Source organism: Brachionichthys hirsutus, chromosome 20, assembly GCF_040956055.1.
Source record: "Brachionichthys hirsutus isolate HB-005 chromosome 20, CSIRO-AGI_Bhir_v1, whole genome shotgun sequence".
Lineage (NCBI taxonomy): Eukaryota > Metazoa > Chordata > Actinopteri > Lophiiformes > Brachionichthyidae > Brachionichthys > Brachionichthys hirsutus.
Genome location: NC_090916.1, coordinates 6,874,896 through 6,886,962, shown reverse-complemented (window position 1 = coordinate 6,886,962; position 12,067 = coordinate 6,874,896). Strand labels below are relative to the sequence as shown.

General features: G+C 46.8%; 1 protein-coding gene across 1 annotated transcript; it reads left to right on the top strand.

Moving 5' to 3' along the window:
- Positions 1-2,278: 2,278 nt before the first annotated feature.
- Positions 2,279-2,833, top strand: LOC137909495 (gamma-crystallin M3-like). The gene has a single exon (XM_068753957.1). It carries the CDS (start codon positions 2,279-2,281, stop codon positions 2,831-2,833), a length of 555 nt encoding a protein of 184 aa, XP_068610058.1.
- The last annotated feature ends 9,234 nt before the right edge of the window (positions 2,834-12,067 follow it).

Genomic DNA, 12,067 nt, shown 5'->3' with positions numbered 1-12,067 from the left:
TGATCTATAATGATCTATAATCTTTTTGTACCAAAATGCTAAATCAAAAAACGGAGAAACTCACCACATGTAAATTGTGTGTGTTTTTATAGGGGGGTGGTCTACGCTACGCTGTATATTATGGCTACACGTCTACTTTGGATGAGCTCTTGATTGAATTAAAGAGGCCTGCTGCACCCTGGTGACGGTACGCACTCTGAGTTCTAATTAGTTTAGGAGAAGAAGAATGAGGCATTTGTTCCTCCAAATGTTCTCCTTTCATGTAGTATTATAAGCACAACCTTTATAGAAACGTTACACAACTGGAGAACCCAGACGCTGAAGGCAGAGCGCCGGCATTTCAGTGATTTTAATAAGGCTTCCATCAGGTGGAAGAAGGCTCAGGCAAAGCACAAGAAAACCTTCCACGAGGTCCACATGACAAAGAATCAAAAATTCATGAAGGAAAACTTCAGGGAAAAAAACAGGAAAGAAACTGTGTACAGTAATCGAATATTTTCTGCTCAAGAAATTTCCATTGTGAGTGAAATGACCCGGGTGTTTCTAACGTGATAGGAGCCAAGGAAAGGGTCCTTACTTGGCACACTGCTTTTTTTTCTTTCTTTTTTTGTCTTTTCATGCAAATATGATCATATTATATTAAGTTAGAATAATCTATCCCTTTTTCTTCTTCATCAATGGTGACTCTACCACTAAACCTCCACACAGACCTTAAACTGCAGCGCTGGTTGGAATCGAGTCGCATTCCTCAGAGCTGTTTCTTTCCCCTCCACACCCTATACTTTATGCTTTCTGTGGACAAACACGAGCACTTTGTGCTGACACTGGCTGTTTGCTCGACCTGGAACAGCAGTCAGAGATTCCATAACAGTTTAACTACCATGTTGCATTTAATGGAGTGGCCACACAGCAAACTGTTGGCAGAACGATAGCATCCAGCCTTCGGGTTCAGTCAGCTGATTGCGACATCCAAGTCTCAGCGTGCAGCTGCGCCGCAGAGCTTCATGGGCTCCAGGGTTCGTCATCTTTAGTAGCACACCGTTTTAAAACTCGATAGGCCTCATTTGCTGCAAGTCCTGCATGATAGATGGCATAAACAGTCGTCTTTGCTCTCATGGCAAAGGGAGCAAAACATCGAAGTCGTAAAATAGAGAGAGAGAGATAAAGCACAGCGAAGCGAGACGAGCCTACAAGAAGCGAAAGTGATACGGTCCAGGTTCATATGGAACTGATTCTGAAACCCACAAGTAATCTGTTACTGTCAGGACCGTCTCTCTTTTTAAGGCTCTGTCCAGAGAAAAGAATCATCCAACTGCTAAAAAAATATATTACATTTGTGCCGTTCTTACGTAAAAAATAAATAAAAAAATATTCACCTCAGCACAGGAAATCGCATCACGCTAAAGGACCAATTCTTTACATGCGGTTTTCATAAGTAAGATAAAGGTTTAGCATGAAGATTAAATAACGTCCAAAGTTCCTTCCTTCTTCAGAAAGTAGAAACGTTGATCACGGCACTATGATGAAAGCAGAATGAAACATCTGGCGCAGATTATTGAGGAAATCAAGACAAATTCATTTGACTCAAACATCAGGTTTTGTTGAGACTGAGAGTTTCATGATCGACACCTTGTGAATTGTGGGTTTCATTCAACGGGCTGATAAAACTATCATTACGCCCTCAGTTAAAACTTTCAAACTAAATCAAGTTGTTATATTGCAATAAAAGTATAAATTACGCTGTCAGTACATGTAATTTAATTAAATACAAAAGGAGGCGACTCGATTAATGAGCATAAATGAAAGTTCTTCTGAGCCATCCATCAAAGTCCTGGCCCGAAGCTGAATATCATTTTATTGAAATATTCAATATTATTAAAAGTTATTAGAATAATCTCTCTACATATTGAACCTCCACTGACCTCTAGAACAGCCAAGAATGAGTAAACAGAAAAAAGAGAATAGAGCGTAGCAAAGCTAAGGATGGATTGTTCTCTATGTTGATGTCACAAAAGCGCCATTGTTCTTTGTTAACCCTTTGAAAAAGGTTTTGTGCCACGCTATTTGGAGCAAAAACCGCCTCTCTAAGGTATTTTGGGATAACAGCTGTAAACGGAGACAACATGGGCTTCTATGTTAAGTTGCCGGGTCAGGCCGTTTTTCCACAAAGGGGCGCTCTGGCTTGTTGGGTATAAAAAAAGGAGGGTTTCCAGCAGGTAGACAAGCAGCTCCAAGAGCATCACCATCAGCACCAGCGCCTGTACAGACAACGAACGCCATGACCTCCAGCGGCATGAACACGATGAGCAAGATCGTCTTCTACGAGGACAGGAACTTCCAGGGTCGCTCTTACGAGTGCATGAGCGACTGCCCCGACATGTCGTCCTACATGAGCCGCTGCCATTCCTGCCGGGTGGAGAGGGGCTGCTTCGTGGTCTACGACCGCACCAACTTCATGGGAAGCCAGTACTTCATGAGGAGGGGCGAGTACGCCGACTACATGAGCACGATGGGCATGAGCGACTGCATCAGGTCCTGCCGCGTGATCCCCGTGCACAGAGGGTCCTACAGGATGCGGATCTACGAGAGGGAGAACCTCCAGGGCCACATGCACGAGATGACAGAGGACTGCGAGAACGTCGTGGACCGCTACGGCATGTCCAACTTCATGTCCTGCAACGTGATGGACGGCCACTGGCTGATGTACGAGCAGCCCCATTACAGAGGGAGGATGATGTACATGAGGCCCGGAGAGTACAGGAACTTCATGAGCATGGGCTCGAGCAACATGAGGTTCATGAGCGTGAGGCGCATCATTGACTCCTGTTACTAAACGCCGATGTCAGTGAGTGATGAAGAAATTTACGCAGCAAAAACAGCCAATAAAATCAGCTTTGTCTTGAAAATATTGTTGGAGACTTTTGTTTGTTCTAATTTTTTACAACAACTTTTTTAGGTTATCTTGAGAGCATATAGGCTCCACAAAACCACATCTGGATGTGGATTTACTCTTTGTACTCTCTATACTTCGGTAATCAGTGCAGCGTAAAGCCTTTCTTTCACGTAATGCACAAAGCTGGAATGAATGCGCTAAGAATCATCTGATAGTAGAGCAGAAAAACACAAGGAAAATCTTTAATAATAAATATTTCAGGAGGGGAAAAAAAAAAAGGCCAGGAGACAATCAACAAACCTGACATTATGCCGCGTGGATTCCCTGGAGCCAACCGTGAACGTGTGGCATCACGAGAAGATAATCTTACTCGACAACACTGTGAGGCGGAGAGGAGAGAGCGGTCTGCAGACCGGGGCGGGGCTCAAGGTGAGAATAGAGCCACTGCATCGTTTTTCAGATGGCTCCTTTGTTTGGTCTCCTTGATTCGTGATCAATGAACAAACACAAACGAGATGACTCCTTCCATTTTAGACCCACACCCAGCGCACAAGCAGCCCATTGCTAACACCTATTCTCCGGTTTCCTCCCGCAAAACGGAAAAGCAGCGAAACGTCTTCCAAGATGGAAGCAGCCGCAGAAATAATTGATGGATTGTGCTGAAAATAACTTCCGTGATTCCGGTGGCGGATACAGAGCGAGCTCCTGTTCGAGCGGGCCAATCCCAAACGGCACCAATGATCTCATTTATATAAGGAGCCACTGTCAATTTGAACAGTGACACAGCTTGATAAATAGAGATGGATACATGAGACTTCCAGTAAATAAGGGTGGATCTTGGCGGCTCGCAGACAGCAAAGAGTTACCGAAGACGTTTAACAAGCCTTCAGGCGGCATTGTGGCTTGTTTGGACATCTGGGTTCTGGCGACATGGCGGGCCCAAGGTTAGTTAAAAAGCTCTTAAAAAGAATTTGCAGCCAAACGGCTCCTGTGAGTCACAGCAAGAAAAGAAGACAAGGCTGAAACCGTTTGATAAACAGCACGGGGGGGGGGGCAGGAGGCCAGCATTTCCCACGGCACAAACAGCACTGCTAGGGAAACCAGAGCAGAAGGCTCAGCCCTCAACGGCGGCACAAGCAACAGAAATTTGAATTACATGAACGATGGAGGGCCTTGGCAGTCACAGGAATTTGTTGACAATGGTGGGAAAGGATTAGACACATTAGGGGCTTCTGGGTGGGTAACTGTGTGTGGAGGTGCTATGTGAGGCCCACAGCCAGCCAATCACTGTTGGACGGCAATAGTGAGTCCAGATCTAGCATTAGGCGCCGAGAACGGGGGCGTTGGAGCATCGCAAGATTAAAAGTATGGCTTTCCTAAAAACGCAGGGTCGAATATAATCACAGTGCAGCCCAGTGGATTCCCCATTCAGCAACTTGTGGAGCAGACGAATGCAAGCCGTGGATGGAAACGTCTTTGGAGACCCGGTTCAGGTGCTTTGGGCCGACAGCCAGTCTTCAGTTTCAGAGATCGTATTGAACACGGCACCGCCTCTGTAAGGTTTCTGACACAAATAACAGCATTTTGTTGCTTTCACCGGTGGGGGGGTTAAGTTGCCACGTGATGTTGTCGTCTTTGTTTTGCAGACCTTAATTTCTGCGGCTGCCACTCGATACGTCTGGCAGACCGGAAAAGCTGGTTTAGTGGAGAGGAAAGGTGCCAGAGATGGAATATCAGAGCTTTGACCTGGAGGCAAGTATCGGGTGCGCTTGTGGGAGTGTCTCAGAGTTCCTAATTGCTCGCTGTGATATTCCAAGTACATGTATATGAAAGAAAAAAACAGGTGTGAACTGCTAAAGGCCTGAAAGAACGCAATAAGAGTCTCCTTTCACACAATGACCGACGAAACAGCTGCAGCTCTGCTGTCGGCCGGTTCGGCCTTCTTGTAACGCATTAATTAATCCTCACGTTAGCAGCTCTTTAGTGTCAGATAAATATTTAAATCTTCTATTCAGAACCGTTTCATTTGTTTGTTTTTAAAGACGCATGCCAGAAATAACGTCCGAGAGGGGCAAGCATGGATTCAGGCTGATTTATGATCTCACTGATGGAGGCATTAAGGCCACGCCGAGACTTCCAGTAGTATTAAGTGTAATAAATAGCACCTGTGCTTTATCTGGATGCAGGAGGAGTAAAAAAGGAATTAAATGCTTGACGCAAACTACCTGCTTCCCATCGCGTGAGGGGAGGAAAACGCCGTCGCCATCAGCATAAACCGCCAGCTGAGGCTTTTCATGTCGTATCGCTGCCTGAGAAGCAGAGAATGAGTTCCTGTGAGCTGCGGAACCAATGGCGTGGAGGTGTCACGTCTTCATCAACGTGCTGCTCAGAGGCAGGGAAAGTGTTGGGAAGCAAAGAGAGCTTCAATCAACACTGGAAGGGGGGGCATCATTCATCACTCCACAGGTCAGGGAGACCTACACTCGTCTCCCCTTCGCCACCGGCTGCTGCATCCTCAGAGGATTGTGCAGCTGTTGCCACGGAGATGTGGGTCAGAGTGCCGATGCGCGAGTGCGGCGTGGATTTGGCGCTGGTACCAGTTTGGAGCCGACAGCAAACTCCAGCAGAATGTAGGTCACTGGGATTCTTCAAAGAGGCAAACGGGGGGGTGACACCCAGGGCAGGAACAGCTAAAGTCTGCAGACAAACCCGGGTCAGGACCTTCCGTTTTTTATGTAGCATCGTCACCTCCGCCTGGTTAAAGTTACACTGCGAAGGTGGAGTGAGAATTTAAAGGAAGTATTGTGTAAATATGAGTATTTAGAAAACGATGTAATGCAAGCTGATTACAAACGCTACACACAAAGTGCAACGCAAGCGATCGCTGTGGATGCAGGCCACTGCGGCACGACTCAGATCTTCATCTCATGCATCAGCAGCACCTCCTTCAACCCCCCTGGTACCAGATCCTCCTCCTCCCAGCGCCACAGATGGACAAAAGCCCCCGAGAAGAGACGGATCGCTCCCCCTCCGTTTGGAGCATGGCTTTATCAAAGGGGAAGAGCGGTAATGAGATGCGGTGGAAGGGAGGGGGGTTCATGTCTTTGCTGGAATGACTAAGAACATTAATGCTTCCCCGTTTTTCATATGCGGTCAAGGAGAATAGTGAAGTGAAAGCCGAGTACCAGCGTCACCATCCTCGAGTGAAGAGCTCGGGACGCTCACACTCAAAATCACGATGCTAAAGTGATTTAGAGTGAATAAACTAAATATCCATCGTTACAGCAAACGCTACCACCAAACCAAACTGCCTTAAAGAATAACGATCATGGTCTAAAATGAGAAACATCATTGTTTCCGGTTCTAAATTTACAATTGGAACTATGACGAGGTTCTTCTAGTCTGCAGTTTTACAGAGGAAGTGTAGGGAAGCGTGTTAGAGAGAGAGAGAGAGAGAACCCAGAATTCCAGGATATCTGGAGCATAAAACTGAATGACTTTCAGCCGCCATGGTATTTAGTAATGGCTCTTAATTCGGAGCTGCTCCCTTTGTGTTCCTCTTCAACATCGTTCACTGATGCCTTTATCTCCTCCAGACAAATCCCAAGCAACTGTGACCACATCCTCGCCTTTCTGTTGATAAGAAGAAGAAGAAAAGAAGAGAAAAGAAACTCCACAATTAGTGGACTGCGAGTTACACTAGAGAGAGGGCTTGGGAACACAACCCTTACGGACCTCGGACAAGACCTTTCAATAGAAGACAATGCTCTTCCGGCATTCCAAAGAGAATACGTATGTATATATCCCCTAAAGCAGGAGGGGAGGGAAGTTTGCATTCCCAGTCACTGGAGGTTCACAGGGATGGAGCTCAACAGACAGAATCCAAAAAGGAAAAAAGGAAAAAAGCAGATTCGAGTTTGGCCGTTAAATTCCAATCAGTTTAGCTCGGATGACACGCGCATCATCGCAGGGGCGCATGCCGAACCTGTTTCCCATAAAGCCAGCTCTGGGGGGAAAAAAAAGCCATTCCAGATGCGAGATTGAATCCAGCGCAATGCGAGTCACGTAAACCCAAGATTTCCCGTTCATCTGCCAAAGAGAATCAGAAACGCGACGGGACAGAACGTGCTCGTCGGAGCCACGTGCAGCGGCGCAGCAGGTAATGGCGCAGAGCGATCCGTGCTCTCTCATTGGTGGCCTGGGGCCGACAGCTTTGTTCCCAGCGGCAGTTAATGCGACACTGACGCAGCCACATGTGATACTTCAAAGTCACCAGGATAATTAGGAGGAAAAACGTCTTTTAACTGAGAGTGACCTTTTCAGTCCAGATAACGTTTCACCGACCAAAATGAGGCTCCATCAATAAAAGTAGTTTCAGTCTATGAAAGGTATCAAAAAAAGCACAGAAAACCTCGGCGGGAGTTAAATGAAGACTTCAAAATTGATCTGATTCAGATTGAGGCCTGTTATTAGTTAAAGATAAAGTCTGGAACGTTTTTAACTGTAGACTTTGTGTCTGACTTCATTAGACACACATGTAAAAAGGGATCTTTTAATAGGGCAGTGAAGAGAAATGATAACAGACATTAAAAAAAACAAAAAAAACTTTTTGATTGTTAATATTGGTGTCGTGAAGCCAAATAGAAAGTTTTATCAAGTGTTCATTTTGGATTTGAATGCCGAGCTCGAGATGAGATTAACATCCAGCCTCATCTGATAGATCTCGCATAACAATAAAGCAGATGCTCTGAGCTTAAATCTTATGAAATGGGACGCTAGATCAAACATGCTTTTAGTACGGTGGCCCTGAAGTACAAATCGCAGCAACAAATAGAACAATGTAACAATGACTCCAAAAAATACAGCAAGAAATTTCAATTTAAGTTGACATGAGAGAAAACGTGTCATCAAATCAAAAATGACAGGATCCTTTCCAACAAATATCTAAAGACTGCTGGACACACACTGAAGTGTATTGTGTGTGTGTGTGTGTGTCGGGGTGGGGTGGGGGGGGGGGGGGGGGATAACACTCTCCAGCAACACAACATCATGTTGAACAAACGAGCCTCTACCCTCTGTCCAGAAAAATCAGATGGTCCCAATATGTTCATGTTGGAATGTGGGAAGCTTTGGAAGAAAAATGAGTTTCATGTTTATGTTGAAATGAAGAGTTTTGCAATAAAGAACACGCTGCGTTCTCTTCTGGTTCTAGTTGCGTCCACTGGAAGACAACAACTCAACGACAGCTGGTTCCGTCTTCCTCGCAGTGAGGAAATCCTTCTGATGTCAACATCAGTCAAGTATTCGCCATTCGCTGCCAGGAGGGGGGGGGAAGAGATTCACATTTCAGCTTCAATTGTGTGTATTTGTGCATCATCGCTTCAAATGAATTTCATGTTACGGCTTCGACGTGAACCACTTCACTCCAGCTTCATCCCAGCATGGTTATATGTACAGCAGCACGCTCCAGGCTGTAACCATGGGAACAACGAGATGCTGTCAGATGGAGCACCTATGTAAGTGGCATTTTTTAAGAATTTCTTTTTTTTTTGCTTCCTGTAATCAACCCTGAGATCAACGAATCCCTAAAAAAACGTGCTTCCTCTTCTCCACATGGATTTATCGAAGGAAATTGTTTTCACGGGCTGTAAGCTTCATATCATCCATTTGATCCCTTATTCAACAACGGGATGAATTGCAGTTCATCTTATGCTACAAAAGCATCAAAGTTCACATGGTTGTCATTCCGCTGCTGCTCTGCAGCATTTGTATTTATTTTTAAAACACACAAACTGATTTATATGAATATGCTCCTGAATTGTATGCCAACGACACACCTCAAAACAAAGTACAGAAAAAAAGGTAAAGACGGGAGAGGTGAAACCGCATATTGGAAAATGATTGCCATGTATTGAACTGTGTTTTTGGAACCCACGTGTAACACACGTGATGAGGGATGAAGAAATAACCAGTGAATGAAAAACATGGTTAAGAAGATCATCTTATCTCGTTTTTTGCGGATGAAAATTTATGTTTTGGTAAAAACATTTGGTTAACGCAGTTCCCAGACACTTATATGAAATATCTGTGACAGTCTTTGGCTAAAATAGCAAACAGATGCTGCAGGACAACGTCCGTCATTTCTGTCTCAAACTGCTCCATCAGAAAAGCCTCTGAAAACGAAAACGGAGAATGTGCATGCACGTGCACACACATCTTGTGCACGTTCTAACACTGAGACGTCACAGTAATGAAGATGTCTGCCAGATGCAGGATTGACTGGATGGTTTACCGTTTTGGGGTCGATAATGACCCAAACCCACCATAGTAGTGTAGAAACATGGGGAAAGTGAGTTTTTCCATAATATGGGTCCTTAAATTTTAAAAGTGATCGTGCCAGATGAAAAGCATTCAGCTTGTTTCAGCTTCAGTGACCGTTGCCCCCCCCCCCCCCCCCCCCCCGGTTCCATCTGCGACGCGATGACAGGAAAGGGCGATACAGAGGGGCCTTGCCCCCGACACCGGGGCAGATCCTGGACACTTCCGAGGTATTGTATGACCCATCAGGCTTGGGGTACTCCGAGAGGTGCTGAAGAACGCCACGACGGAGACCAGGTCACAGACCTGGGCCAGCAGGAGAGTTAAAAGTGAAAACAATACCACGGTGTTCTCTTAGATTAGGAATATGTTATAGAGCGCTGCCCTTGCAGACACATGTAATACATCAGGATGATTAATGTGATCATAAGCAGCGATAGACGAGGCCTGTTTACGACCAAATGAGCCCTCGTGGAGCAGCAGGCCTGCAGGGCGTCTATTAACAGCCCTGTCTGATGCCGCAGACATTCTTTCTAGTTTGGATGACAGACGCTCAGGGAGGGGGGGGGGGTCACAGTTGGGATTTTGGTCTTGTTCCTTCTGCCCCCTAAAATTCTTGCTTTAAATGCTGCAGCAAACACAGCAGCAGCCCTGTTTACTGAAGGCAGGGGCCCAGAGATTCTCGCCACGCGTCGGCCATTGATTGGAAGCAACTGGCCTGACGGACGTTCACAGGAGAGGCTGGATCGACACCGAGAGCTCAGTTGGAACGTCCCTCTTTAGTCCAGGGAGGAGATGACGCACATTGGTCCTGATCGGCCTCCCGCCGACAACGTATCCCACATCGTGATCATGGATCGCAGCCACCAAATCAATCAATATCATCAGAAATATGAAATGGATTTATTTACGGAGCTACCACTTCCTCTTTTGGAGTCAGAGTTGTAATTTTCCAGTACGAAGACTCGTGACATGATGGCATGAGGGATTATCGTGACTCGGCAGATTAACTCATTCCAAACAGGCAGTCATGATGACTCCTCCTGTCAGGCTGAGAGCAGATCACCTCCTGGTGTTAAAGGTCAGGCTGGATTGCGAGCGGCATCGACGGCGTTTGGCTGGACCCGTCTGACTGACAGACTGCTGCTGCGGCTCTATTTTTTTTGTGGCTGGCTGGCAGACGAAACATCCTCCACCAGACACATGCTGCTGCTGCTGCTGCTGCTGCTGCTGCTGCATCTGTCAGCAAGTGGCATCCCTGTGGCTGCAGCCTGTGCTGAGGCAGCGATCCGCAGACAAAAGTCTTATCAACAGGCACAAACGGTCTGGCACCACCCGCCCAAAACGCCCCCCCCCCCAGACAGAGGAGACACCCAGCACCAATCGCCCTCCACCTCTGCCTGTTTACATCAAATCATTCAAAAGAGCTTGATGAAATCATGAATGAAATGATGGAGGAGGAGGAGCTCAGATTCAGATCTGACTCCAGTCCAACTGTAGATAAAACCCCAAACCATTCTCAATCAATTTATAGCACAATGCGGTTGGATGGAGGATGAGGAGGATGAGGAGGCTGAGCTGAAGCCCCCGCCGAGCCAGCTTTCTCTCCACTAATGAGAAACACTTAGCAGCGCCGGAATGCAGGAGCGCTATTCCTTCCAGGTGACGGCGGCTGATATACAGGCTCAGACACACATTCCCCAGAGTAGATTTAAGCTGTTTACTGGCGATGCGATTCAAACCCGATGCCTTCTTGATGCGAGGTGACACCGCTAATGACGACACCAATTTGCCACCATGTTAACTTATTTATCATTTATACTGATTTGCCTGTTTGTGTTTTTGGGGAAGTGAGTTCTGAGGAATCGTCGGTTGCCATGCCGACATCAGCATCGTCATGGGTTGACTTGAACTGGTGACGGTTTAAATTGACCTGACATGAAACTGACAGAATCATTGGATTACCTTTGATGAAAGACGAGCTTTGATTGATCGGATTAAAACAGGTTTTTGGGGAGGACAGATGTGGTTACTTGTTGCTTGAAGATTAAGACAGATGCTGCTTGTTAACTTGTAAATGAAGAGAGAAGGGACTGCAGCAGAGACATTTTTGAGGGAGACACGCTCCAGTTCCTTATCAGCTTCTCCCCGTTGGCGACGGCGCAGCTGTTTTGTTCAAACACGTGGGTCCGTGCAAATAAAATGGCGCCATGTGGAGGATGAAGTCACGGCTAGTGATAAACCCAGTGTTGGGCGCACGGCAAGCAGGGGGGGGGGCTGAGTCGCCATCTGCGTGGAGATGGAGGCACACCCCAAAGCAGAAGGAGATATTCCCTGAACGCTCCCAACCCAAAGCCACGGGAGCAGGAACCGGGGCCGGGGGCCACGGAGACGAGACGAGACCTGCAGCCACACACGCCAGAGGAAGCAGCTACCGCTACACAAAACTCAGCCGCGTGAAAAACAAGACCACATTGCCCCAGCTTTCGTGAGCCTGATACCTTTTGTATGAGGAGCGCGGAGACAAATCTCCAGCCGGAGCAGCCAGATTCAGTCAGGCTATTCCCAAAGGCCCGGCGAATAGCAGGCCCGTAACGCAACGGAGAAGCTGTGGACAGACATTTACGGCCACTCAGATTGGGTTTTAAAGAGCCTCCTTTCTGCTCCCATCCTAATCCCATTCAGGCGGGTCAACGGGCTCCTCCCTGCTGCTTTGTCCGGTGCCGTTCACAGCTCCCCTTTAACCAATGCCTTCAAATCTCCCCCTTGGGAGGGAAGGCGCGTCAGGACGTCAGGAGTTTCAGAAATAAATCGGGAGTAAATAATCCACAAGTGTTTGTGCATGGTGTCATTTTA

What these genes read in the sequence shown, in the direction of transcription:
- LOC137909495 (XM_068753957.1), top strand. Translation starts at nt 2,279, where the DNA reads ATGACCTCCAGCGGCATGAACACGATGAGCAAGATCGTCTTCTACGAG.